Below are 24,214 nucleotides of genomic sequence, written 5' to 3'. Positions count from 1 at the left end.
CATAGCGACCCCTCCTTGGGTTTCTGAGGCAGTATCACTACGGAAGTAGGATTGCCCAACCTTCCGAGGAGTGGCTTATATATATAGACATATACATATATATATATATATATGTATATATATATATATATACACACACACACATATATATATATACATATATATATATATATATACACATACACACAGTACAATTGAACAGGAAAAATTAGAACACACCTTAATCAATGGAGATTTTTTTTCACTATCTTGCATATTTATATCGCATTGTTTATCAATTAAGAGAGAGACAATATCTGGAAATCCATTAGCGCAGGCCAGATGCAAAGGTGTTCTATATCAATATAACAAAGCACAAAGTTAGAGGAAAGTCTTAGTTTGAAAAGTCAATTATTGGACCAAAGATCAAACTATATCATATTTGTTAAAGTATCTGTTCATGTGCTTATTTACATTTACCCAAAATTTAGATTATCGTTGCTTTTTACCAAAATAAAAGGGCTATGCAAATGCCTTGGATGTCAAATATTTTACCTGTTTCCCTTCAAGGAAAATTTAACAATAATGATGTGAAAAGGGTTCTTTTTTAAACACCAGAAATGGTATCTGGACCTTGGGAAGGATGATAAAATCAGCTATAAATCTTTATAAACTTTAGAAATGATCTTCAAAATCCAAGATACATCTAACACTTAACAGGAAGAAGGGACATTGCCTGTATTCAACTGCATCCTGCTCCACATTGCGTGTCGTGTTTCTCCCTCTTGGCTCAGCTATTACAGTTAGCATTAATATCTGACAAATAAGCTCAACATAACACCAAGAATTCTCTCAGTTGTAGATCTCAACCTAATTTTAAGCTATTTCACTAATACATACCTTTCTAAGAAGCCTACTCAGAAACCAAGAAGTCGCTCAGAAACCAAGCACAACTTCATGAATAATGACAGAGCACTAATTAGTTCCACTTAAACTTTTCGTTTTCAGCCTTGCCCTCAATAAAACTATTTTTAATGTGATATTACTATATCAAAGAATTGATGCATTTGAAATATGGGGTTGGCAAAGAATATTGAATATACCTGGACCACAAGAAGAACAAACAATTCTGTCTTGGAAGAAGAACTGCCAGAATGTTCCTTAGAAGCGAGATTGTGAGACTTCATCTCACAGGTTTTGGACATGTTATCAAGAGGGACCAGTCCTTGGAGAAAGATACCGTGCTTGGTAAAGCAGATAGTCAGCAAAAAAAGAGGAAGACCCTCAATGAGACAGACTGGCACACTGGCTGCCACATGGGCTCAAAAAACAGCAACGATTGTGAGGATGGTGCAGGACCAAGCACCGTTTCATTCTGTTGGACATGGGGTTGCAATGGGTTAAAACTGCTTGACGAGTAGCTAACAAAAACAACAATTATTATATCCTCTTTTTGGAACAACTTTATAATACAGAGTTCAAAAATCAATAGACCATATCCCAAACAAGAAACCTTAGATACCATTCCTCCACTTTACTTAGGTTCCCCAAAGTACTCTGAGTGTGTAAACAGACCTGCCATTAGTAGTAGCAAAAAGATGGCCCTCAAGGACTTAAAAATAAGGTAACTTCCAAAGAATTAAACTAGGAATATCAACACTTGATGATGTAACTCACCATCTATAGACGTAAATCAAGAAAATATAAAAAGATCTCTGAACAACTTGGGAATGTTAAAATTCCAATCAAAGTTATCTCAGTGTAATCTCTGGAAGGCAGGGCTACAATGTAATGATAGTATAAAAAGCAGACATCTAGTCAATTATATTATTGTCTAGCTGTTGTTGTTGTTATGTGCCGGGAGCTCTGGTAGCATAGTGGCTAAGACACTTGCCTGCTAACCAGACGGCTGGCAGTTCAAACCCACCAGCCACTCCTCGGAAGGAAGGTTGGGCAATCCTACTTCCGTAGTGATACTGCCTCGGAAACCCAAGGAGGGGTCGCTATGAGTCGGGTTTGACTCGACGGCACATAACAACAACAACAGCTAGACAATAATATATTAGGGAAGTAACATATTACCATTCAGGATCAGAAACAACTCAGGGTACGGTTTTTTGACCAGGATAGCTTTCTCTCAGAAGTGCCTCTCTCTGGCCGTCAGCCTCTCAGCTCCATTACCCCTTAGCCTCTGCTCTTCTCGGGGGAGTGTTAAAAAGCCCTTTTTAGCTCTTCCAATAGGTTCTCAAAAAAGCAATATTGTCAATGTCGTTGACAAGAACACGCTTCTGCCAACAAGCCTCCTGTCTGAAGGCACTAAGCTTTCCCAATTCTTTTCTGCAGGTCTCTTGGTTCTGTTGGTCCTGCCACCTCCGCTGCCACCATTTCTCTGCCACTGCTTCTTGATGTCTCATGTCACAGCTTTCTGTCTCCTGGATCAAGGAAGTTCAATGCAGGAATCTTCGGTCCAAAAGATACACTCTACTCCTGCCTCTTCTTTCTTGATGTTAGTGACAGCCCCCTCTCCACCAATGGGATGGCTCATTTTAAGCCTTATTTGCACAGTACCACCCCCCATAAAGGTGTCATGTACCTTATTTACATTATTAGCAAGCTATCCAATCCCCCAGACTATGGATTGCACAGTCCCACCCAGTCACCTGGTGGGAGTCAACAAGACTATGGCTAGAAAGCTATACTAAATAACTCACCGTATCACACTGGAAAAGGCATTGCAGGCAAAGGCAGCAGGAAGTTCAAAGACCCTAAATCATTTTCTGAATTTCTGTGGAAAAGTAAGGCCAGTGTAGCTGAAGATAAATGAATGAAAGGGAGAGTGGTAGGCAGTAAGATTAGAAAGGTAACTGGGTGGAGGTGAAGGTCATGTAGGGCTATAGAGGCCATTTTAAAGACTTTGTCTTTACCCCTGAGATGGAAAGCCATTGGAGGTTGGTAAGGAAAGGAATAACATGATTTGAATACCTTTAAGCATCATTCTGGCTACCATGTTGATGATAAACTTGAAAGGAAAAAGGACAGCAGACCAGTTTATAGGCCATGCGGTAATTCTGGCAAAACATGATGGTGACTTTGACTAATGTGGTAGCTATGGAGGTGGAAAGAAAGGGTTGAATTTTAAATATTTTTTGAAGGTAGATCCAATAAGATTTAGTATTGAATCAATTGGAAGATGTAAAAGAACAGGAGGAGTCAAAAAGGGCTCCAGCAGTGCTGTTCTGAGACTAGTGGCTTTCCCAAGTCAAATGTTAAATTCTCTGGAATTTTTTCAGCTAATTGACATCACACTGGGAACTTGAAACCTGCCACAGAATTAAGTCATGTCAAGATCATCCATGACATCTATGAAGCTATTCAGTGGAGTGGTGTGAGATAAAGGTGGGATAGAGATTAGACAGCTCTGTTTTAGAGGAAGCTCTGGTGGCGTTGTGCCTAAGGCATTTGACTGCTAACCAGAAGGGTGGCGGTTCAAACCCACCAGCCACTCCTTGGAAGGAAGATTGACCAATGTATCTCCATAATGATACTGCCTCAGAAACCCAAGGAAGGGTTTATATTAGAAGAAAAAGAGGTAAAACCACCAGCAAAATGAACACACATCTTCTTCCTAACCAGTTATTTAATTATGATGAAAAATGGTATTTTGTATAACCTGTGACTTGGAAATTTTCCCAAAAAACATTTTAAGGCAGCCACAGATAGCACATATTTCCAGACATTAATGTCAAACATAAGTTCATTTCCCAACATATATAATTAGTTTTCTTTTTGAAGTAAGTGATTATGGATGGGATTTTTGCAGTTGAAAATTTTCATAAGTGATCCACATTAAAAAATACTGCTTGGTATTTCAATGTCTTAAAATCTTAATAAGCACTGTTCTAGATGCTTCCTTCTCTTTTCTAATACATTAGTAAAACAGGGTCATCCTTGGGATGGCTGGGGACAATCTACATCAAAGAACAAAACAGCAGGATGGAAAAAGGGTGACTGCACAGTGGAGATAAAGGTGGGTGGGAGGAGTAGACAAAATGAGGGAGGGCAGAAACGGTTTAAACCCAAAATATGAAGGGAAGAAACAAAAAAAACCATTGACATCTAGTCTATTCCAACTCACAGGGAATCTCTTTGGGTTTCCAAGGCTATGCATCTTTATGGAAGCACACTGCCCCATCTTTCCTCCACAGAGATGCTGGTGAGTTTGAATCATTGACCTTTTGGTTAGCAACCAAATACCTTAACCACTACACCACCATAGCTCCTTTAATGTCCAGGCAAGTATGTTTAAAATAAAATAACTGAAAGCTGGAATGTGCCCCTGTGGTTGTCCTTGTGGTTGGTTACCAGGCGACCTTTCAACTCTTGAGAAACCCCAGAATGACAACCAACGGAGTCCTCTAGACAGGTCCCACTCCGGGGTGGAGGCCGCAGTGACTCCGCCTTCCCCAACATGTTGCCTTCATTACCCACTCCCCCTTCTGCTCTGGTCACCTGTGTTCTTTGTCCCGCACGTTTACATCATGTTTCTTGAGCTGAAGACACTTTTGCACCGTCTCCAAATCTCCGACTGAGGCAGCTTTATGAAGCTTCTTTAAATCCCTATCTCGCAAGTTGTAACCCGGTTGGGACAGGAGGCCTGAGCGAGACCTGGCCGGACCTATATACTGCAGGTCTGAGGTGCAGCTGCGGGACTCATCCTTCCCACGCCAGGAGCAGAAAAGCTTCTTCATAGCGGCATGGGTGACAGTGCTCCAACTGCCCCTGGCCGTAACGGCAGCACCTAACAGACCACATGCACCAGCACCTGGTCACCCAGCACGTGGGCCTCTCAAACCTGCTCCTCGTCCCAGACGCAGAGTTGAAGTGGGCGGGAAACCAGAAGGCGGAAGGGCCCCAGAACAGAATCACGTAGAACTAAGTGCCAGGGGCTATTCACCGGTTTGAGTCACAATGTCCCCAGCCACGTTGGGACCACGTTTCCGGGATACATGTGCCAGGATTCTTACCCACAGATTTCCCATTAGATCTGCGCCTTTGGATGGAAAACTACTACTTTTCTATCAAAATACCTCCTCCTTCAAGGCTTGACCTAATGGTTTGAAGCTTTCAAACTGAGGTCAGCCTCTGTGTAGTGGGATGTATCTCTTCCTGTGACTTTGGGCGTCAGCCAACCCTTCCATAGTCTCCATGGTCACATGCCATAACTTTTCTTTAACAGTAACTGAAATTCCTCCATTCTCAACTTCAACATACCTTTTAAACAAAATTTCCCATATGCCCAGTTTATTTTCTCTAGTCACAAAAATCCAACTCACTGCCTCTACAATCCACTAGTCCTCCCATCTTTTCAAACCTACTTTGACCACCCCACCCCATGTCTTCATTTCCCTACTTGCATTAAATTATCTAGTTGATCATTATAATCATTTTCATGCATACTTCTGAACCCCATTCCTTTTCTTGTCTGCCTCAATGGCAACACTGGTTAAATGTAACCACCCATTTGAAACTTTTCTGCCCTGAGTGACAAGTTTGAACGTAGGCCTAACAACCTGCATCACCCCCTATCCCCTAGCTGGTGGAAACACAGAACACTCTTGCCACATCAAAACAAGCTCTTTAATAATAATAATAATAACTCATCTAGTTTTACTGATAATCCACAGCAAAGTTTGTTCAAATGGATGCTAGTCTGGTGAGAACCATTGTCTCTTGTTTGTCCTTAGTTGCAAGGCGGTTTTAAACAGAGGAGGGCAAAAATTAAGAAAGCTAGCAGTCATCGAAAGGGCATTGGGGGCGAGTGGTTAAGTGTTCCACTGCTAGCCGAAAAGTCAGTGGTTTGACCCCATCAGCTGCGCTGCAGGAGAAGGATGTGTCATTCTGCTTCCATAAGGGCCAGGAGCTGTGGTGGCATAGTGCCTAGGGCATTTCACTGCTAACCAGAAGGCTGGTGCTTCAAACCCACCAGCCACTCCTCTGAAGGAAGAGTGGGCAATCTACTTCCGTAGAGCCTTGGAAACCCTGTGGATATGCCAGACATAGCATTTTAATTATTGTGAATTAATCTCCCTATGTTTTAGTTGTTTCAATAAAAATGAGATAATAGTACCTGTTGCAATGGGCAATTGTGAAGATGAAATAAAATAATAAGCATTATTAAGTGTATGTATATTATTAAGTATAATCCTATAAGTATTAGGATAAACTCAGTGCCATCAAGTCAGTTCCGACTGATAGCACCCCAACACACTCATACTCTTTTTTTTTTTTTCATTAAATGACAGTGTTGTGTTCCCACACCACCCCCTACCCAGTCCTGGCTTCTTTTCCTTTTATGTTTAACATATTTCAAATGTAATAACAATAGGGTACCATTTTCATTGTATGGTATTGATAAAACCAGTACATATAGGAGAAAAATGTATTTACAGTATAATTGTAAGTATAACAGTATAACACTAAGGAGCTCTGGTGGCACAGTAGGTAAGGCATTTAGCTGCTAACCAGAGGTCATTAGTTCAAACCCACCAGCTGTTCCATGGAAGGAAGATGAAATAATCTACTTCCGTAAAGATTTATAGCCTTGGAAACCCTATGAGGGTTGCTATGAGTCAGAATGGACTTGATGGCAGTGGGTTGTAGGATATAATTGCATTACCCAAATATAAAGAAAAAAGAAGCACCAGATGATATAGATGAAGAACACTGGAGTGGAGATAAGAGGAGGAGATTTTGACCCTAGCTATAAGCAATACTTGATGTGTGCAATCTACAAAAACAAAAACAAAAAAGTTTGTTTTAAAAGGAACATGGACCAAAGACATGGAAGGAAAATTGAATAATGAAAAATTAATTTAAAAATTGGATGTATTTTACTTTTAATGCTAAACATAAGAAAACAGCTCTAAAAGATGTTTTGAAGAATATTTCTCAACACTTTTGCTCCCTAAAATGATGCTAGTAGGCAGCAGATGGTGGACTGTCAACTAATGAGAAAACTCTGCTGGTGAATTACTATTTTGTCTTTATCCTTGTTGTTGTTATGTGCCGTCAAGTCGGACCCGACTCATAGCAACCCCTCCTTGGGTTTCCGAGGCAGTATCACTACAGAAGTAGATTGCCCAACCTTCCTTCTGAGGAGTGGCTGGTGGGTTTGAACCACCAACCTTCTGGTTAGCAGTCAAATGACTTAGGCACTACCCTACCAGAGCTCCTTGTCTTTATCCTTAGAGTTATGTAACCTATATAGGTTTTGTTGATGTTGTTAGGTGTGGTCAAGTCAGTTGCAACTCATAGTGTCCACATGTGCAACAGAACAAAACGCTGCTTGGGCCTTTCTCATACTAACAATCACTGCTGTGTTTTGGCCATTGTTACAGCCCCTGTGTCAATCCGTCTCATTGAGGGTCTTCCTCATTTTCACTGACCCTCTACTTTACCAAGCATGATGGCCTTCTCCAGGGACAGGTCCCTCCTGATAACATGCCCAAAGTATGTAAGACAAAGTCTTGCCAACCTCGTTTCTAAGGATCATTGTGGCTATACTTCTTCCAAGACAGATTTGTTTGCTCTTCAGGAAGTCCATGGCATGTCCAATATTCTTTGCAAACACCCTAACTGAAAAGCATCAGTTCTTCTCCAGTCTTCCCTATTCATTGTCCAGCTTTCACATGCATATGAGGCGACTGAAAATGCTATGGCTTGGAACAGTTGCATATTACACCTCAAGGTGACATCTTTGGTTCTTAACATTTTAAAGAAGTCTTTTGCAGCAGATTTGCCCAATGCAATACATTGTTTGATTTCTTGTCTGTAGCTTCCATAGGTGTTGATTGTGAATCTAAATAAATGAAATCCTTGAGAAATTCATACTTTTTCTGTTTATCATGATGTTGTTTATTGGTCCAGTTGTGAGGTTTTTTTTTCCCCTTTATGTTGAGGTGTAATTCATACTGAAGCTGTAGTCTTTGGCCTTCAGCATTAAGTGTTTCAAGTCTTCTTCATTTTCAGCAAGCAAAGTTGTGTCATCTGCATATCACAAGTTGTTAATGAGTCTTCCTCTAATCCTGATGCTGCATTCTTCTTCATATAGCCCATCTTCTCAGATTATATGCTCAACATGCAGATTGAATAAGTATGGTGAAAGGATACAACCCTGATGTACACCTTTCTTGATTTTGAACCACACACTATCCCCTTGTTCTGTTTGGACAAATGCCTCTCAGTCTATTGTGCTCTCTTAAGCACAATTAAGTGTTCTGGAATTCCCATTCTTTGCAATTTTATCCAAAATTTGTTATGATCCACACAGTCAAATCCCTTTGCATAGTCAATGAAATACAGTAAACATCTTTCTGGTATTCTCTGCTCTCAGCCAAGATCCTTTTAACATCAGCAGCAATATCCCTGGTTCCATCTTCTCTTCTGAATCTGGCTTAAATTTCTGGAAGTTCGCGTCTATGTTCTGCCACAACCATTTTTTAATTGGTATTGTTATTAAGTGCCGTCGAGTCATTTCCGACTCATAGTAACCCCATGCACAGCAGAACGAAACACTGCCCAAGCCCGCGCCAGCCCCACAATCCCTGCTATACTTGAGCCCATCATTGCAGCCACCTTGTCAATCCATCTCGTTGAAGGCCTCCCCCTCTTTTGTCGACCCTCCACCCTACCAAGCATGACATCCTTCTCCAGGGAATGGTCCCTTCTGACAACATGACCAAAATAGGTGAGATGAAGTCTGGCCATTCTTGCTTCCAAGGAGCATTCTGGCTGCACTTCCTCCAGGACAGATCTGTTAGTTCTTTTAGCAGTCCATGGTACTTTCAGCATTCTTTGCCAGCACCACAACTCAAAAGCATCAACTCTTCTTCGGTCTTCCTTATTCATTGTCCAGCTCTCACATGCACATGAGGCAATTGGAAATATCATGGCTTGTGTCAGGCACACCTTAGTCCTCAAGGAGATATCCTTGCTCCTCAGCACTTGATACAGTTCCTTCGCAGTTGACTTTCCCAATGCTACATGTCGTCTAATGTCTAATTTTTTAATTATCTTCAGCAAAATCTTACTTGCATACAATATTAATGATTGTTTTGGTTACCTCATGCCACTCTAACAGAAATGCACCACAAATGGAATGGCCTTAATAAAAAGTTTATTCTCTTACAATTTTGGAGGCTAAAGTCTGGGTTCAACATGCCAGCTCTAGGGGCTGGATGAAAGCTCCTCAACCTTGGGTTTCAGCTCTGCCTCTTCCTCCTCGACCACTGGAAATGGAGTCTTTTTTTAACTCAGGCAGCTGCTAGCTCCTGAGGCTGACAAACCCAAGGTTGACAAATAAAATAGCACAATCCCAAGATTGCCAAACAACATAACAACCACTAGTTCAAGTCCAGAGACAGTCCTAAGATCAGTAGAAAACATGGCAGGCTGCTACATGAAAATTCAGCTACATGCAGGGTCCAAGAATGTCAAAAAGCTACAGACCATTCCCTAAGTTTCTCCTTATGTACTGGAAGCAGACCACATCCCTAAAGCAGCTACTCAGCTGCTTGCAGCACTCCACCATGGAGATGATTGCCAGTCTCATCATGGGAAATAATGACCACTAACTGCCCAGCCACTCAAAACCAGGCCTAGCAACCACAGTGACATTGTTTGATAATTTCCACATTCCATTGGATCACCTTTCTTTGGAATAGGCATGTACATGGCCTTCCAATCAGTTGGCCAAGTAGCTGTCTTCAAAATTTCTTGGCTTAGATGAATGAACACTTCTAGAATTGTTAAAATGTATCAGTTGGTATTCCATCCTGGAATGGATTTTTTTGCCAATACCTTCAGTGCACCTTGCACTTTTTCCTTCAGTACCATCAGTTCTTGATCATATGCTACTTCTTGAAATGGCTGGACATCAACCAATTTTTTTGTTACAATGACTCTGTGTATTCCTTCCATCTTCACTTGATGCGTCCTGCATTGTTCAATATTTTGCCCACAGAATCCTTCAATATTGCAACTTGACCTTGAATTGAATGTGTTCTTCCCTTTTGGTTTTCTAACTCCAAGTCTTTGCACATTTCATTATATTTTATCTTGTCTTCTTGAGCCACACTTTGAAATATTCTGTTCAAATCTATCTTCATCATTTCTTCCATTCACTTTAGCTATTCTCCATTCAAGAACAACTTCCAGAGTGAGTCTCTTCTGACATCCATTTTTGTCTTTTCTTTCTTTGCTGTCTTTGTAATGACCTTTTGCTTTCTGCATGTATGATGTCCTTAATGTCATCCCACAATTAACCTGGTCTTTGGTCATTAGTGTTCAATGCATCATATCTTTTCTCAAGATGGCCTCTAAATTTGGGTGGAACATACTCAGATTGAACTTCAGCTCTGGTGGATGTGTTTTAATTTTAACTTCAACATGAAATGAATATAAGCAACTGATGGTATGTTCTGCAGTCAGCCTCTGGCCTTGTTTTGACTTATGATATTGAGCTTCTCCATCATCTCTTTCCACAGATGTAGTAGATTTGATTCCTGTGTATTCCATCCAGCAAGGTCCATGTGTATAGTAGCTGTTAATGTTGTTTAAAATAGGTATTTCCAATGAATAGGTCACTGATCTTGCAAAATTCTATCATGTGATCTCCAGTGACATTTCTATCACCAAGACCATACCTTCCAACTACTGATCCTTCTTCATTTCCAACTTTTGCATTCTAATCACCAGCAATTATTAGTGTATCGTGATTGCACATTTGATAAATTTTAGACTGCAGAAGTTGGTAAACATTTTTCAATTTCTTCATCTTTGGCATAAGTGATTAGTAGGTATATTTGAGTAATAGTAGTATTAACTGGTCTACCTTGTAGATGTATGGATATTATCCTATCACTGACAGCACTGTATTTCAGAATAGACCTTGAAATGTTCTTTTTGACCACTAATGTGATGCCATTCCTTTTAAATTTCTCATTCCAATTAAAGTATACCATATGATTGTCCAATTCAAAATGGCCCATACCAGTCTGTTTCGGCTCACTAATGCCTAGGAAGTATATCTTCACACATTCTATTTCATTTTTGACAATTTCCAATTTTCCTTGATTCATACTTTGTAATCCCATGTTCCAATTATTAATGGGTTTTGCAGCTATTCTCATTTTGAGTTGTGCCATATCAGTAAATGAGGGTCACGAAAGCTTTACTCCATCCACATCATTAAGATTGACTCTACTCTGAGGAGGCAGCTCTTCTTCAGTCATATTTGAGTGCCTTCCAACCTAAGGGGCTCATCTTCTGGCACTATACTTACCAGACAATTGTCTGCTGCTACCCATAAGGTTTCCACTGGCCAGTTTGTTCAGAAGTACATCACCAGGTCCTTCTTCCCAGTCTGTCTTAGTCTGGAAGCTCTGCTGAGACCTGTCCACTATAGGTGACCCTATTGGTATAAGAAATACCAGTGGCATAGCTTCCAACATCACAGTAACACACAAGCTACCACAGTATGAAAAACTGACAGATTGGTGGTGGTATATAGACTTAGCAATCTTAAAAAAAAAAAAAAAATCTGTACATATACATAACAATCTTAAAATGGAAAAAAGATGGGAAATGATTAATATGGATTACATCCATTTAAAATATAGTTTCTACTTGCTTTAAACAAATCCAAGCTCCATAAATCACATCCTAGGATAGTGAAAGAACCTGAAGAAATCCCTCATGACCTTGGCAGTGAATCTAAGTCAAGATGATTTGGGGAAGGTGCCAGATAGATGGATACAAGCTTCAGGGGGACAGGAACTTGTTAATATTATTCCCTGGTATATGCAATAGTCTGGCATGTACTAATGGCTTCACAAATGTCCCTGATAAAATCAAAATCCTTTTTTTTTTTTGTTTGTGGACACTTAGAAAAGGAAGCAGTGATCACTAGGAGGCAGCATCAACTCAAAAATACCAACCATGCCCAAACCATAATTTCCTGCTAGAGAAAAGATTAAAGATCACATCAAAGCAATCAAAGCATTTGACCAAGTTTCACATGAATAATCCTCTGTAAACAAGGTGAAGAATAAGGCCTGGATGTCAAGCAAATACATGAATTTGTAGTTAGATGAGTGAGGACACTGTGCTGTATACTTGATCAGATTGACCCTGGATGGAGATGGTCCTGCCTCGTCAACACTTCTGTCTGACGTACAGAAAGCAATTTTACCAAATTTGCCCATGACTTTAAAAACTGAGAATAACAGTTGCAGTTAGAAAAACCAGCTCCATGTTGTTGTTGTTGTTGTTGTTGTTGTTATGTGCCGTTGAGTCATATCCTACTCATAGCAACCCTTCCTTGGGTTTTCGAGGTGGTATCAGTACAGAAGTAGATTGCCCAACCTTCCTTCTGAGGAGTGGCAGCTCCAAGTTAGTAAAATGAAATTTAAAAGAAATAAAAATAAATGTATACAATGAAGTATTAATAATAATACAGAACAAGTTCAAAATGGAGAGGCCCCTGGTTATCCATGAAAGATTTGAGTTTTCAAACTCCTTGAGTCAAGAGCACATTAGGGCTGACATAGAAATAAATTTATTCGTATGGTATATTTGTTAAGGATAGATCTAAATTATTATCTATACCTTCCACTTATTCTAAATGCCTCATAATCTATGTATTCCAGTATTTTATAGTTATGGTAGCCAATGGGAAAATGAAAATCTAAAGTGATAGGGTTCACCTATATAACTTTTCCACATCAGCCTTTGAGTACTTAGAATCTTATCTCTACTGCTATGTCTTAGAATTCATCCAAGTGTTTTAAATGCATTGTCTAACTTCATTTGCCACAACCCAGGGGAAAAAAAAAAACAAAACTTGCTGCCATTAAGTCGATCCTAACTCATAGTGATCCCTCCTTGGATTTCCGAGGCCGTATCTCTACGGAAGTAGATTGACTAGTCTTCCTTCTAAGGAGTTGTTGTTATGTGCTATCAAGTCAGACCCGACTCATAGTGACCCCTCCTTGGGTTTCTGAGGCAGTATCACTACGGAAGTAGATTGCCCAACCTTCCTTCCAAGGAGTGGCTGGTGGGTTTGAACCACCAGCCTTCTGGTTAGCAGTCAAATGCCTTAGGCATTACACCACCAGAGCTCCTACAACCCAGGAAGATAGGCGCTATTATCTCTGTTTTAAAGATTAAAAAAAAAAAAAGTATTGCCATCCAGTCAACTTTTGGTGACCTAATATGTGTTACAGAGTAGAACTGCTCCATAGGGTTCTCTTGACTATAATCTTTACAAAAACAGACTTCAGGCAGGCTGGGGTCAAACCTTCAGTTGATGAGTGCAAACCAATTGTCAGCCAGGAATTTCAAGATACTGTGTATTCCCTTGGCGCCATGCCTAAGGCATCTGCCTGCTAACCAGAAGATTGGTGGTTCAAACCCATCAGCTGCTCTGCAGAAGGAAGATGGGGTAATCTACTTTCATTAAGATTTACCACCTTGGAAACCCAATGGAGGTCGTTAAGAGCCAGAATGGACTCGATGGCAGTGAGTTTGGTTTGGTTTGACACCTACTGAACAAACCACAATGAGTAGGGTCCTAGAATAGCTATTTCTTTAGAGCACTTTGTTGTTGTTGTTGTTTTGTGCCGTCGAGTTGGACCCGACTCATAGCAACTCCTCCTTGCGTTTCCAAGGTAGTATCACTGTGGAAGTATATTGCCCCATCTTCCTTCCGAGGAGTGCCTGGTGGATTTGAACCGCCAGCCTTCTGGTTAGCAGTCAAGTGCCTTAGGCACTACACTACCAGAGCTCCTAGAGCACTTTAGGTAATTACAATTAATTTTTGAGAACTTGTTTTTTATGCATTTTACTGAAATATAATTTATGTACGGTGAAAGACACAAAACTAAAGTAACATGGGTCAATGCATTTTTTTTTGCAGTGTTTCCTCCCCTCCCCTTCCACCCCTAGCAACCAACAAAGCAAGTTTCCCTCCGTATATAAACTTTTCTTGACCCTCCACAACGAACTAATACTGTATTTGTCCTTCTGTGATTGACTTATGTCACTCAGCATAATGACCTCCAAGTTCATCCATATTATGTGGTGCTTTGCAGACTCTACATTATTCTTTAGTGCCACATAGCATTCCATTGTGTGTATGTACCATAGTTTGGTCATCCACTCTTCCACTGATGGGCATTGTAAATAGTGCTGCAATGAACACGAGTATGCATATATCTGTTCCTGTCCTGGCTCTCACCTCTCTAGGATATATACCTAGTAATGGGATTGCTGGGTCAAATGGTATCTCCAATTGCAGCTTTCTGAGGAATTGCCATATTGCTTTCCACATGGTGTATCACTTCACAGTCCCACCAGCAGTGTATAATAGTCTCAATCTCTTCACATTATGTCTTCACCCATTTTTGAATTGGATTGTTAATTTCTTTGCTGCTGAGGTGTTGCAGTTTTCTATAAATCTTATAGATAAGTCCCTTGCCAGATATGTAATTATCACCAAGGATGAATTTGTTGCTGTCATTTTTGTTATGTGCTTTTTTGTAGTGTTGATTTCTTTGCTCCATATAATTTTCTATGCTGAGCTCATTTTGTTTATGAATCGTGTTATCACTTCCTTTGTTGCTATTGTTTTAGTATTTGTTATATATTTGTGCTGGTCCTCTTTTTTATTTTGATGTGGAGGTTTATCATTTTTCTCTGAGGTTACCCTGTGATTTCTAGTTTTCTCCCAAGTTTAGAACAGTCCGTGCTATGTTGTAGTTGTCTTGACTTTCCTACCATCTAGAAGTTCTGTAACTAGTTTTGACCCTCTTTTTGCTTTGCAGTTGTCCTCATTTATCAATTAATGTCTTTGGGTCCCTGTTTACAATCTTGTAGGGTTATTTACTTTGGATACTTCCATAGCTGGGTTAGTTTCTGGGTTATGTCATCGTGTGTGTTAATGGTCAGTTGTTGTTGGCTGTTGTTGCTTCTCTGTCCAAAGGGATCTCTTTAGCACCTCTTGTAAGATTGGCCTGGCTTTAACAAATTACCTTAATTTCTGCTTATCTGAAAATGTCCTAATTTCACCATCATATTTGAGGGACAATTTTGCTGGATACATAATTCTTGGTTGGAATTTTTTCTCTTTCAGGGTTTTATATATACCATTCCATTGTCTTCTCACCCACATGGTTTCTACCAAGAAATCCAAGCTTAGTCTTACTGGTTGCCCCTTGTAGGTAACTTTTTGTTTTTCCCGTGCTGATTTCATGATTCTTTCTTTGTCTTTGGTTTTGGTGAGTGATGATATGTCTTGGTGATTTTCTTTTGGGGTCTATACTGTTTGGGGTTCATTGGACTTCCTGAATGGATATATTCTCATATTTCATCACACCAGGAAAATTCTCTTTCAAAAATCTTTGACAATTTTCTCTGTGGTTTTATTTGTCTCTTCCTTTTCTGGAATTCCGGTTACACGTAGGTTATTCCTTTTGATGGTAACCCACATGAACCTTAGGCTTTCTTCATTTTGTTTTGATATTTTTTCTCATTGATCCATTTCCAAAGAAATTCAGGTATTTGCCTTCAATCTCACTAATTCTGTGTTCCACTAATTCAATTTTACTCCTTTGCCAGTTCAATGTCTAATCTATTTCTGAAAATTTAGTATTAATCTTCTGGATTTCTGTGTGTAGATTCTGTATCATTTCAAATTTTTCATTTATTTTGTCATTTTGTTCTTGTATTGTCTTTCAAAATTGTTGTAGGGTTTTCTCTGTGTTTTCCTCAATTTTATCAGTGTTTTCCTTGATATGCCTCTCAATTCGTGGAAGATACCTAAATATAATTATTTTGAGTTCCTTATCAGGGGGTTCCAATGCTGCATCTTCCTTAGGGATGTGTTTTGGGTCTGTATCTTGGTCACTTGTTTGTCCTGCTTTATCTTGCTTCTTTGTGTAGACTATGATGCTCTGTTGTTTCTGAGGCATTATGATGTTTTTGTTTCTATTTAACTGGTGATTGTACATTAGAGTGACTTGCCCACAATTTTTGTTTTCTTTGTATGTTATCTATATAAGCAGGGTACTGTGCTGTGCTCCTCTATTCGCTAGTTGACAGCACTTATACACTCGCCCCGTCTCCTTTCCTGTTGTCAGCCTCTCGTATGTCCCTGTCATCCTTGGCAAACAGAGCCTATTCTTAGGTCCCTGGAATCCGAATGAGAATGCTATCACTTTAAAATCCAAATTGGCTGCCACTTGTAAAGATTCAAAATGGCTGCACCTTTGGTCAATTTAAATATCCAAAATGGCCACCGCTTGTACACATTTAAAATGGCTGCACCCTCAGTCACTTTAAATATCCAAGATGGCCACCACTTAAAAGCATTCAAAATGTTTGCCCCCTTGGTCACTTTAAATATCCAAAATGACTGCCACATGTAAACAATCAAAATAGCTGCACCCTCTGGAAAGTGGAAAGTCCACAGTTCAGGTTGTCTCCTTGCTGTTTCCCTTCCTAGTCATAGACCAGCAGTGCAGTTGTCCCTGCAGCCCTTGGTGATCAGGGCTGATCTTTAGGTCAATTCTCGGGTCCCAACAAATATTCAGGCTGTTAGTTCCATCAGAGTAGCTGACAATCTGCAGCTCCAACCCTCTCTGTACTCACTGTTTTCGTTCAGATTTTTCCACTAGTTGGTGCCTAGTCCACTTCTGTATAGTTCCTTTCAAAGCTCAGGACTCCAGGATTATCTTCTGTATCTTGGTCAATTGGTTTCTCTTGTCTTTGTTGAAGAGGGTCTGTGTCGGTTGTCTGCTTATTCCTCCATCTTACCGAAAGTCCTTGAGAATTTCTTTAGAGCATACAAGGAGTCCCTGGGCAGCACAAATGGTTAAGCATTGGGTTACTAGCTGAAAGGTTGGTGGTTTGAACCCACACAGGAGGCACTTTGCAAAAAAGACCTGATGATCTGTTTTTGAAAGGCCACAGCCACAGAAACCCTATTAAGGGCAGATCTTCATACTCTTTATTCAGTACTGACCATAAACACAAAATGTAATCTCAAAATCCCAGCTCTCAAACATCTTCAAAAGCCCAGTTGAAATACTGACCCTTGCACAATGGGGTTTGAACTGTGTAGGTCCACTTGTTCAGTTTTTTTTTTTTCCCCAAGATATGGATCTCAGAGAAATTCAAGAGTAATAGACACCACACTGGAAGGATTAACAGAAGGCGCCTTGATGAAGATGAGTGTTTCCGAATCAGTGCCAGACGATGAGGAAGACGTAGAAGCAGCAGTGCCAGAAAACAGATTGTCATTAGGCAAGCTGACAGAAGTGTTCTGAATATTCAAGACTGCTTTTGAGTTCTTTTAGAACATGGATCCTTCTATAATATGGGCACTGAAACTAAAGCAAATGGTGAAGGATTGGTATGGTATGGAAACATTTTTAGAGAAATGAAAAAGCAGGTCAGACAGAAATTACAATGTATTTCCCTAAAGTTACACCAAGTGTGCCTGCCTCTCCTGCCTTCCTTTCCACCTCTGCCACCTCTGCCACCCCTGAGACAGCACAACCAACTCCTCCTCTTCCTGCTCCTCCTCAGCCTACTTAACGTGAAGATAACGAGGATAAGGACCTTTTGATGATCCACTTCCACTTAATGATCAGTACATAATCATCCTGCCATGTAGTTAATAAGCTTATCTGTTGTGCATGTCTGTGAGAGTCTTCATGTGAAAATCGAATAACCATATGCCAAGAATCGACTGTTCATGTTATGGGCAAAGCTTCCAGTTAACAGTAGGCCATTAGAGTTAAGATTTTGGGCAGTCAAAAGTTATATGCAGATTTTTGACTGCACAATGAGTTAGTGTCCCTAACCCCTGCATTATTCAAGACAGTATTTGCTTTTAAATAAATACTTGGTGAGTGATCTCATCAAATTAGAGCCCAACTGCTTACCAGTGTGACCTTTTATAAAACCAAGCCTATTCAATATTGCTGAGCCTCAATATTCCCATATATAAAACAGACATTAATACCTTAATTTTGTTACAAGCACTTAGCGTCATACCTGGCACCTGCTAGGCATTTAGTAAGTGCTAATTTTGAAGGCAAAGGGATAGAATACAGTATATTGCCAGGCAAGCAACGTTTTATGAGTACTGTTGTTGTTGTTATGAGCCATTGAGTCGGCCCCGACTCACAGCGACCCCTCCTTGGGTTTCCGAGGCAGTATCATTACGGAAGTAGGAATGCCCAACCTTCCTTCCGAGGAGTGGCTGGTGGGTTTGAACCACCAGCCGTCTGGTTAGCAGGCAAGTGTCTTAGCCACTATGCTACCAGAGCTCCTTATGAGTACTAGACAAGCAAATTCACATGCTATGATGAAGGAAATGTCTACTTTCTCATTCACATCATCATCTTTTCAGTTACAGATCTGAGAAAAAATATTCCTTGACATGGTTAAATATTAATATTTAGTAATTATTTATTAAAATAGGACATTTGCTTTGCTCTTTGACATGGTTATTCTGTATTTGCATCAAATACCACTTAGAAATTACTTTTATCACATATATTAGTTTAAAAGTACAGAATGACTGTGTTTTAAGAAAAGCTTATCTTAATCTCTTGTTATTCTGGGATTAAGATTTGTAATATTTAAGTCGAAATTGCCAGCATGTGAGGTCATTTATCAAAGTAGTTGAATCTAAAAGTAATTATTTAAAAATATTTAAAATAATATATTTTCCATTAAAAAGAAAAATTTAAAGTCTTTTTTTTGTAATGAATTTCCCTTTTCAAAAACTGTAATGAAAATATCTTGCCAAGGAACATTTCTTTGATTCATTAGCTAGGTTTAAATAGTGTCTGTGTTATAAAGCACATAATTGCAGGTTAAAATTTATTTGAACCTCTTTATAAATAAGGAACCGATTGTAGAATAAAAATCCCATTAAAGAACATAAAAAACTTCACATTGTATATTCAACACATCACCACTCATAATTATGGTTCCTTTTACAGTGCTCAGACGAAAAGGAACCTGACACTGATGGTGAACATAACAAGCCTACCATGTGTGCTCCAGGGGAAAAAATGACATATATCATCAAAAATACCAAAACCAAACTCAAACCATTGAGTCGATTCCAACTCATAGCAACACCCTTTGGGTTTCCAAGGTGGTAAATCTTTACAGAAATAGACTGCCCTGTCTTCCTTCAATGGAGTAGCTGGTGGGTTTGGCCCGCCAACCTTTTGGTTAGCAAATGCCCTAGGCACACCGCCAGAGCTTCTTATACCATCTGTTGTCAAGAGCTTCTTATAACATCTGTTGTCATTGTTGTTATGTACCGTCGAGTCGGACCCGACTCATAGCAACCCCTCCTTGGGTTTCCAAGACAGTATCACTACAGAAGTAGATTGCCCCATCTTCCTTCTGAGGAGTGGCTGGTGGGTTTGAACCACCAGCCTCTGGTTAGCAGTCAAGTGTCTTAAGCACTACACTACCAGTTAGTATACCACAAATCACTTATCCCATAAACCACATTAAAATAAGGACTTCTGAGATATCCACATTTTGAGAATGCTTTTTCTTACATGAACTAGGAAAATACATCTTTATGAGGATTTAGAAGACATCAGTAAGATGCATCATATTAGAACACTTCTGTGAGGGAAGACTATGGGCTGTTTACAGGTTTATCTGTAATTTGCCTTACGTCAAGTTGGTCAAGATCTGAGTCACACTCAATTTGTACTGTAAGAATGCATTTAACTTAGCAAATGAATGATCTATATTTGTTATTTAATTCAAGGGATTAATTTATAATAAAATACAATTTAAAATAGAACTTTTGGTTCACCATCCCTGTTTTACCCACCATCTCTATTTTTTTAATCACTAAATGGATTATAAAACTTGAGGCTACAAAACTCATGGCTAATCTCCTTCTAATCTACCCTAAGTCAGATCTGGACCTTAACCAAGTTACTGTGGGCTGATGGCACTTTGTGGCAAAAGAAAATGCTCAAATTTCTTTCCTTACAGACTTTGTTTCTGGGAAGACGTAAAGATATCTTCCTTTGGAACATGTTTTACTTGTGAACCAAACAATGAACTATCACGTATAGTTTGAAATATCAAAAACCGTTAATGAAACCTCCCTCTGAGCCAGACTTTATTGCCTCATTTGGTTGTCCTCAGAAGGGAGGATATCATGCTGGGTAAAGGGTCGCTGAGTTGGAATTGACTTCACAGGTTTTTTTTTGGTTGTGTGGTTGTTTAGAGGAGTCCTGGTGATACAGTGGCTAAGTGCTCAGCAGCTAACTGAAACGTATTTCAAACCCCTCAGCCATTCCTTGGCAGAAAGATTTGGCAGCCTGCTTCCATAGATTACAGCCTTGGAAACCCTACAAGGCAGTCCTACTGTTTTACAGAGTTCCCATGAGTCAGAAATGCCTTGACAGCACTGTTACAGTTGTTAAGGTCCTGGGTGGCGCAAAGTTTGCTCTAAGCTACTAACTGAAGGCTGGTGGTTCAAGTCAACCCAGAGAAGCCACAGAGGAAAGGCCTGGCAATCTTCCATACAATTATAGCCAAGAAAACCCTGTGGAGCAAGTCCTACTCTGAAGTACATGAAGCTACCATAACTTGGGTGGACTTGATGGCCAAGGGTTAGGTTTGGTTTGTGGCAGATTATGTGATACAACTGTACAGCTGAGTGGTCGTGACAGAGGCTACATAGCCTTCAAAGCCTAACATAGTCACTATGTTGCTTCACCCAAAAAGTGTGCCAACTCCTCTTTTATGTACTTTTATTAAAATAAATAAATTTTGTTTGACTAACAAGGATATATTTTCTCATTACAAAAATACATAGAACAGATGCTAAAAGGAGTCCTTTGGACAGAGAAGCAACAACAGCCCATAACAGCCCATAACAACTGATTAACACACATGATGATATAACCCAGCTATGGAGGCATCCAAAGTAAATAAGCCTACAAGATTGTAAACAGGGAACCAGAGACATCAATTGACAGATGAGGACAATTACAAACCAAAAAGAGGGAAAAAAAAACTGTGTCGTTACAGAACTTCTAGATGGTAGAGAAGTCAAGACAACTACAAGATAGAATGTACTGTTCTAAACTTGGGAAGAAAACTAGAAATCACAGGGTAACCTCAAAGAAAAATGATAAACCTCCACATCAAAGTAAAAAAGATGAGCACAAATATTTAGGAAATACTAAAACAATAGCAACAAAGGAAGTGATAACACGATTTATAAACAAAAGGAGCTTAAAATAGAAAATTATATAGAACAAAGAAATCGACACCATGAAAAAGCACATAACAAAAATGACAGCAACAAACCCGTATTTGCCAATAATTACATATCTGGCAAGGGACTTATCTCTAAGATTTACAGAAAACTCCAACACCTCAACACCAAAGGAATTAACAATCCAATTCAAAAATGGGCAGAAGACATGAATAGACACTACAAGGAGGATATTCAGCTGGCCAGCTAATACATGAAGAAATGCTCAATCACTGGCCATCAGAGAGATGCAAATCAAAACAACGAGATACCGTCTCACCCAAGCACTGATGGCAAGGTTAAACAAGAAAGAAAACAACAAATGCTGGCAGGGATGTGGAGAGATTGGGACTCTCATATACTGCTGGTGGGACTGTGAAGTAATACAACCATTGTGGAAAGCAATATGGCAATTCTTTAGAAAGCTGGAATTGGAGATACCATTTGACCCAGCAATCCCATTACCAGGTATATATCCTAGAGAGGTGAGAGCCAGGACAAGAACAGATACATGCACACTCACGTTCATGGTAGCACTATTTACAATAACAAAAAGATGGAAACAACCTATGCGCTGACCAGTGGAAGAGTGGATGACCAAACTATGGTACATACACATAGTGGAATGCTATGCAGCACCAAAGAATAACATAGTCTGCAAAACACCGCATAATATGGATAAACTTGAAGGACATTATGCTGAGTGAAATAAGTCAATCACAGAAAGACAAATATAGTATTAGCTAGTTGTTGTAGAGGGTCAAGGAAAGATTTATATATGGAGGGAAACTTTGTTGGTTGCCAGGAGGGGGAGGGGAGGGGAGGGAACACTGCAAAAAAAAAAAAAATTTTAGTTTTGTATATTTTACTGTAAATTATATTTCAATAAAATGTATTATATACATATACTTTTGCCTATCTATGAATTTATGAGAATTTTTGTAGACTTACCTGGATATCTTACCTCTATTTATAACACTGCTTCCAGTTTTAAAAAGTGTTATCAATTAACCACATAAAAGAGTAGAAGACAGCCTATTTTTATACAAAAAATTGTCTACTTAATTGATGCAGTTGTATAATCAACAATGACTATGCCTGAAACTCATGCAAAACCAACTTTACATCTTTTGAAATGCTGTTTATGGAACAAGGGAGTCACAGAATGTTAGTGACAATAATAACAAGTGCTGCCTCAATTAAACTTCAGTTTATTTATTCATTTATCAACAAAACTCCCCCTTTAATTCTAGAAATTCCCCAATTCTTAAAAATTAAAAACTAGAATAGTGCTTGTAATTTTTTTCAGATAATAGTTAGGCACTGTCAAGTTGGCTCTAACTCATTGTGACCCTATGTACAACACAACTAAACACTGCTCAGTCCTGCACCATCCTCATACTGTTGCTGTTTAGCCAATTGCAGCCACTGTGTCAATCCACTTCGAGGATATTCCTCTTCTCTTGCTGACCCTATGCTGTTGTTGTAAGGTGCTGTCGAGTTGCCTCTGACTAATGGCGACCCTAGGTACAACAGAACACTGCCTGGTCCAGTCCAGTGCCAGCCTCACAATCCTTGCTATACCTGAGCCCATCGTTGCCGCCACTATGTCAATCCATGTTGCTGAGGGCCTTCCCCTTTTTGCTAGACCCTCCACTTTACCAAGCATATCCTTCTCCAAGGAATGGTCCCTTCTGACACTATGACCGAAGTAGATGAGACTGTACACTCCTAATGTTTCCTCTCTAATTGGGCACCCAAAGATTTTTACCAATGTCTTTCCATCAATCCTACTTTGCCTAGTCATTGTTAACATTCCAGTCCTCATTTTGGCCCCAATCTATCACAACTTCACTAGTATTTTTTTTATTTTTTCAGCTAAACATATTTTTACTCATACCTCTAAGTGGAAGGGGGCAACTCTAAAAAGCAAAGCACCAACTGAGCCATGTAATAAATGCTGGTGATCCAGGTCACTGCAGAAAAACAATCTACCTTCCTGTGGCTTTCTTAAAAATCAGGGAAAAGTATAGCATTACTAATCTTACTTATGTTTGATTTATGTAACACACTTTTCTCTTTTCAGTGAGTTTTCCATAAATATTACATCTGAAAAATCCTCACAACTGGACCAAGAAGCAACATCTCAAACACAGAAAAGACTGAATAAATAGAGAAAGACTGAAGTTGTCAAAGATTTCTTGTTACTTCAATCTATAATCAACACCCATGGAAGCAGCAGTCAAGGAATTAGACATTGTATTGCACTGGGCAAATGTGCTGCAAAGGACCTCTTTAAAGTGTTAAGTAAGAAGCAAAGATGACGCTAAAGACTAATGTGCCTAACCCGAGCCAGGGTATTTTCAAATGCCTCATACACATGTGAAAGCTGGACAATGAACCAGGAAGACTGAAGAATAGTTGATGCCTTTAACTATGGTGTTGCAGAAGAATACTGAAAATACCATGGACTGCCAGAAGAACGAACAAGTCTGTCCTAGAAGTACAGCTGGAATGCTCACTAGAGTGAGAATGACCAAACTTTGTCTCACTTATTTTGATCATGTGATCAGAAGGGACCAGTCCCTGAAGGATATCATGCTGGATAAAATGAAGGGTCAGCAAAAAAAGGGAAGCCCCTCAATGACACGGACCGACACAGTGGCAGCACCCATGGGTTCAAAGATGGCACCAACTCTGAGGATGGCACAGGACCAGGCAGTACTTCCTTCTGTTGTACACTGAGTCACTACAAGTCAGAGCCAACCAGACGACACCTTCCAACAGCACGACTAATTTCTTATAAAACTTCCCAAACGATCATCTGATTCTCACACTACTTAATAGAAGGACCCTAAT

At 39.6% G+C, this 24,214-nt stretch overlaps 1 protein-coding gene across 1 annotated transcript in view; it reads right to left on the bottom strand.

Moving 5' to 3' along the window:
• ANKRD7 (ankyrin repeat domain 7) overlaps nt 1-4,727 on the bottom strand; it is a gene marked incomplete at its 3' end in the record, with an annotated part of 7,501 nt that extends 2,774 nt beyond the window's left edge. The window contains 2 exon segments of the mRNA XM_007954510.2: nt 220-334; nt 4,489-4,727. Of these exon segments, the coding sequence (XP_007952701.2) occupies nt 220-334; nt 4,489-4,727 (354 nt within the window).
• Between the last annotated feature and the right edge of the window lie 19,487 nt (nt 4,728-24,214).

The sequence above is a fragment of the Orycteropus afer genome, unplaced genomic scaffold (assembly GCF_000298275.1).
Source record: "Orycteropus afer afer isolate SDZICR_OR568_19922 unplaced genomic scaffold, OryAfe1.0 scaffold00462, whole genome shotgun sequence".
In the NCBI taxonomy this organism is placed as follows: Eukaryota; Metazoa; Chordata; class Mammalia; order Tubulidentata; family Orycteropodidae; genus Orycteropus; species Orycteropus afer.
Note: the sequence above shows the minus strand (reverse complement) of the source record. Positions and strands in the feature narration are given on the sequence as shown.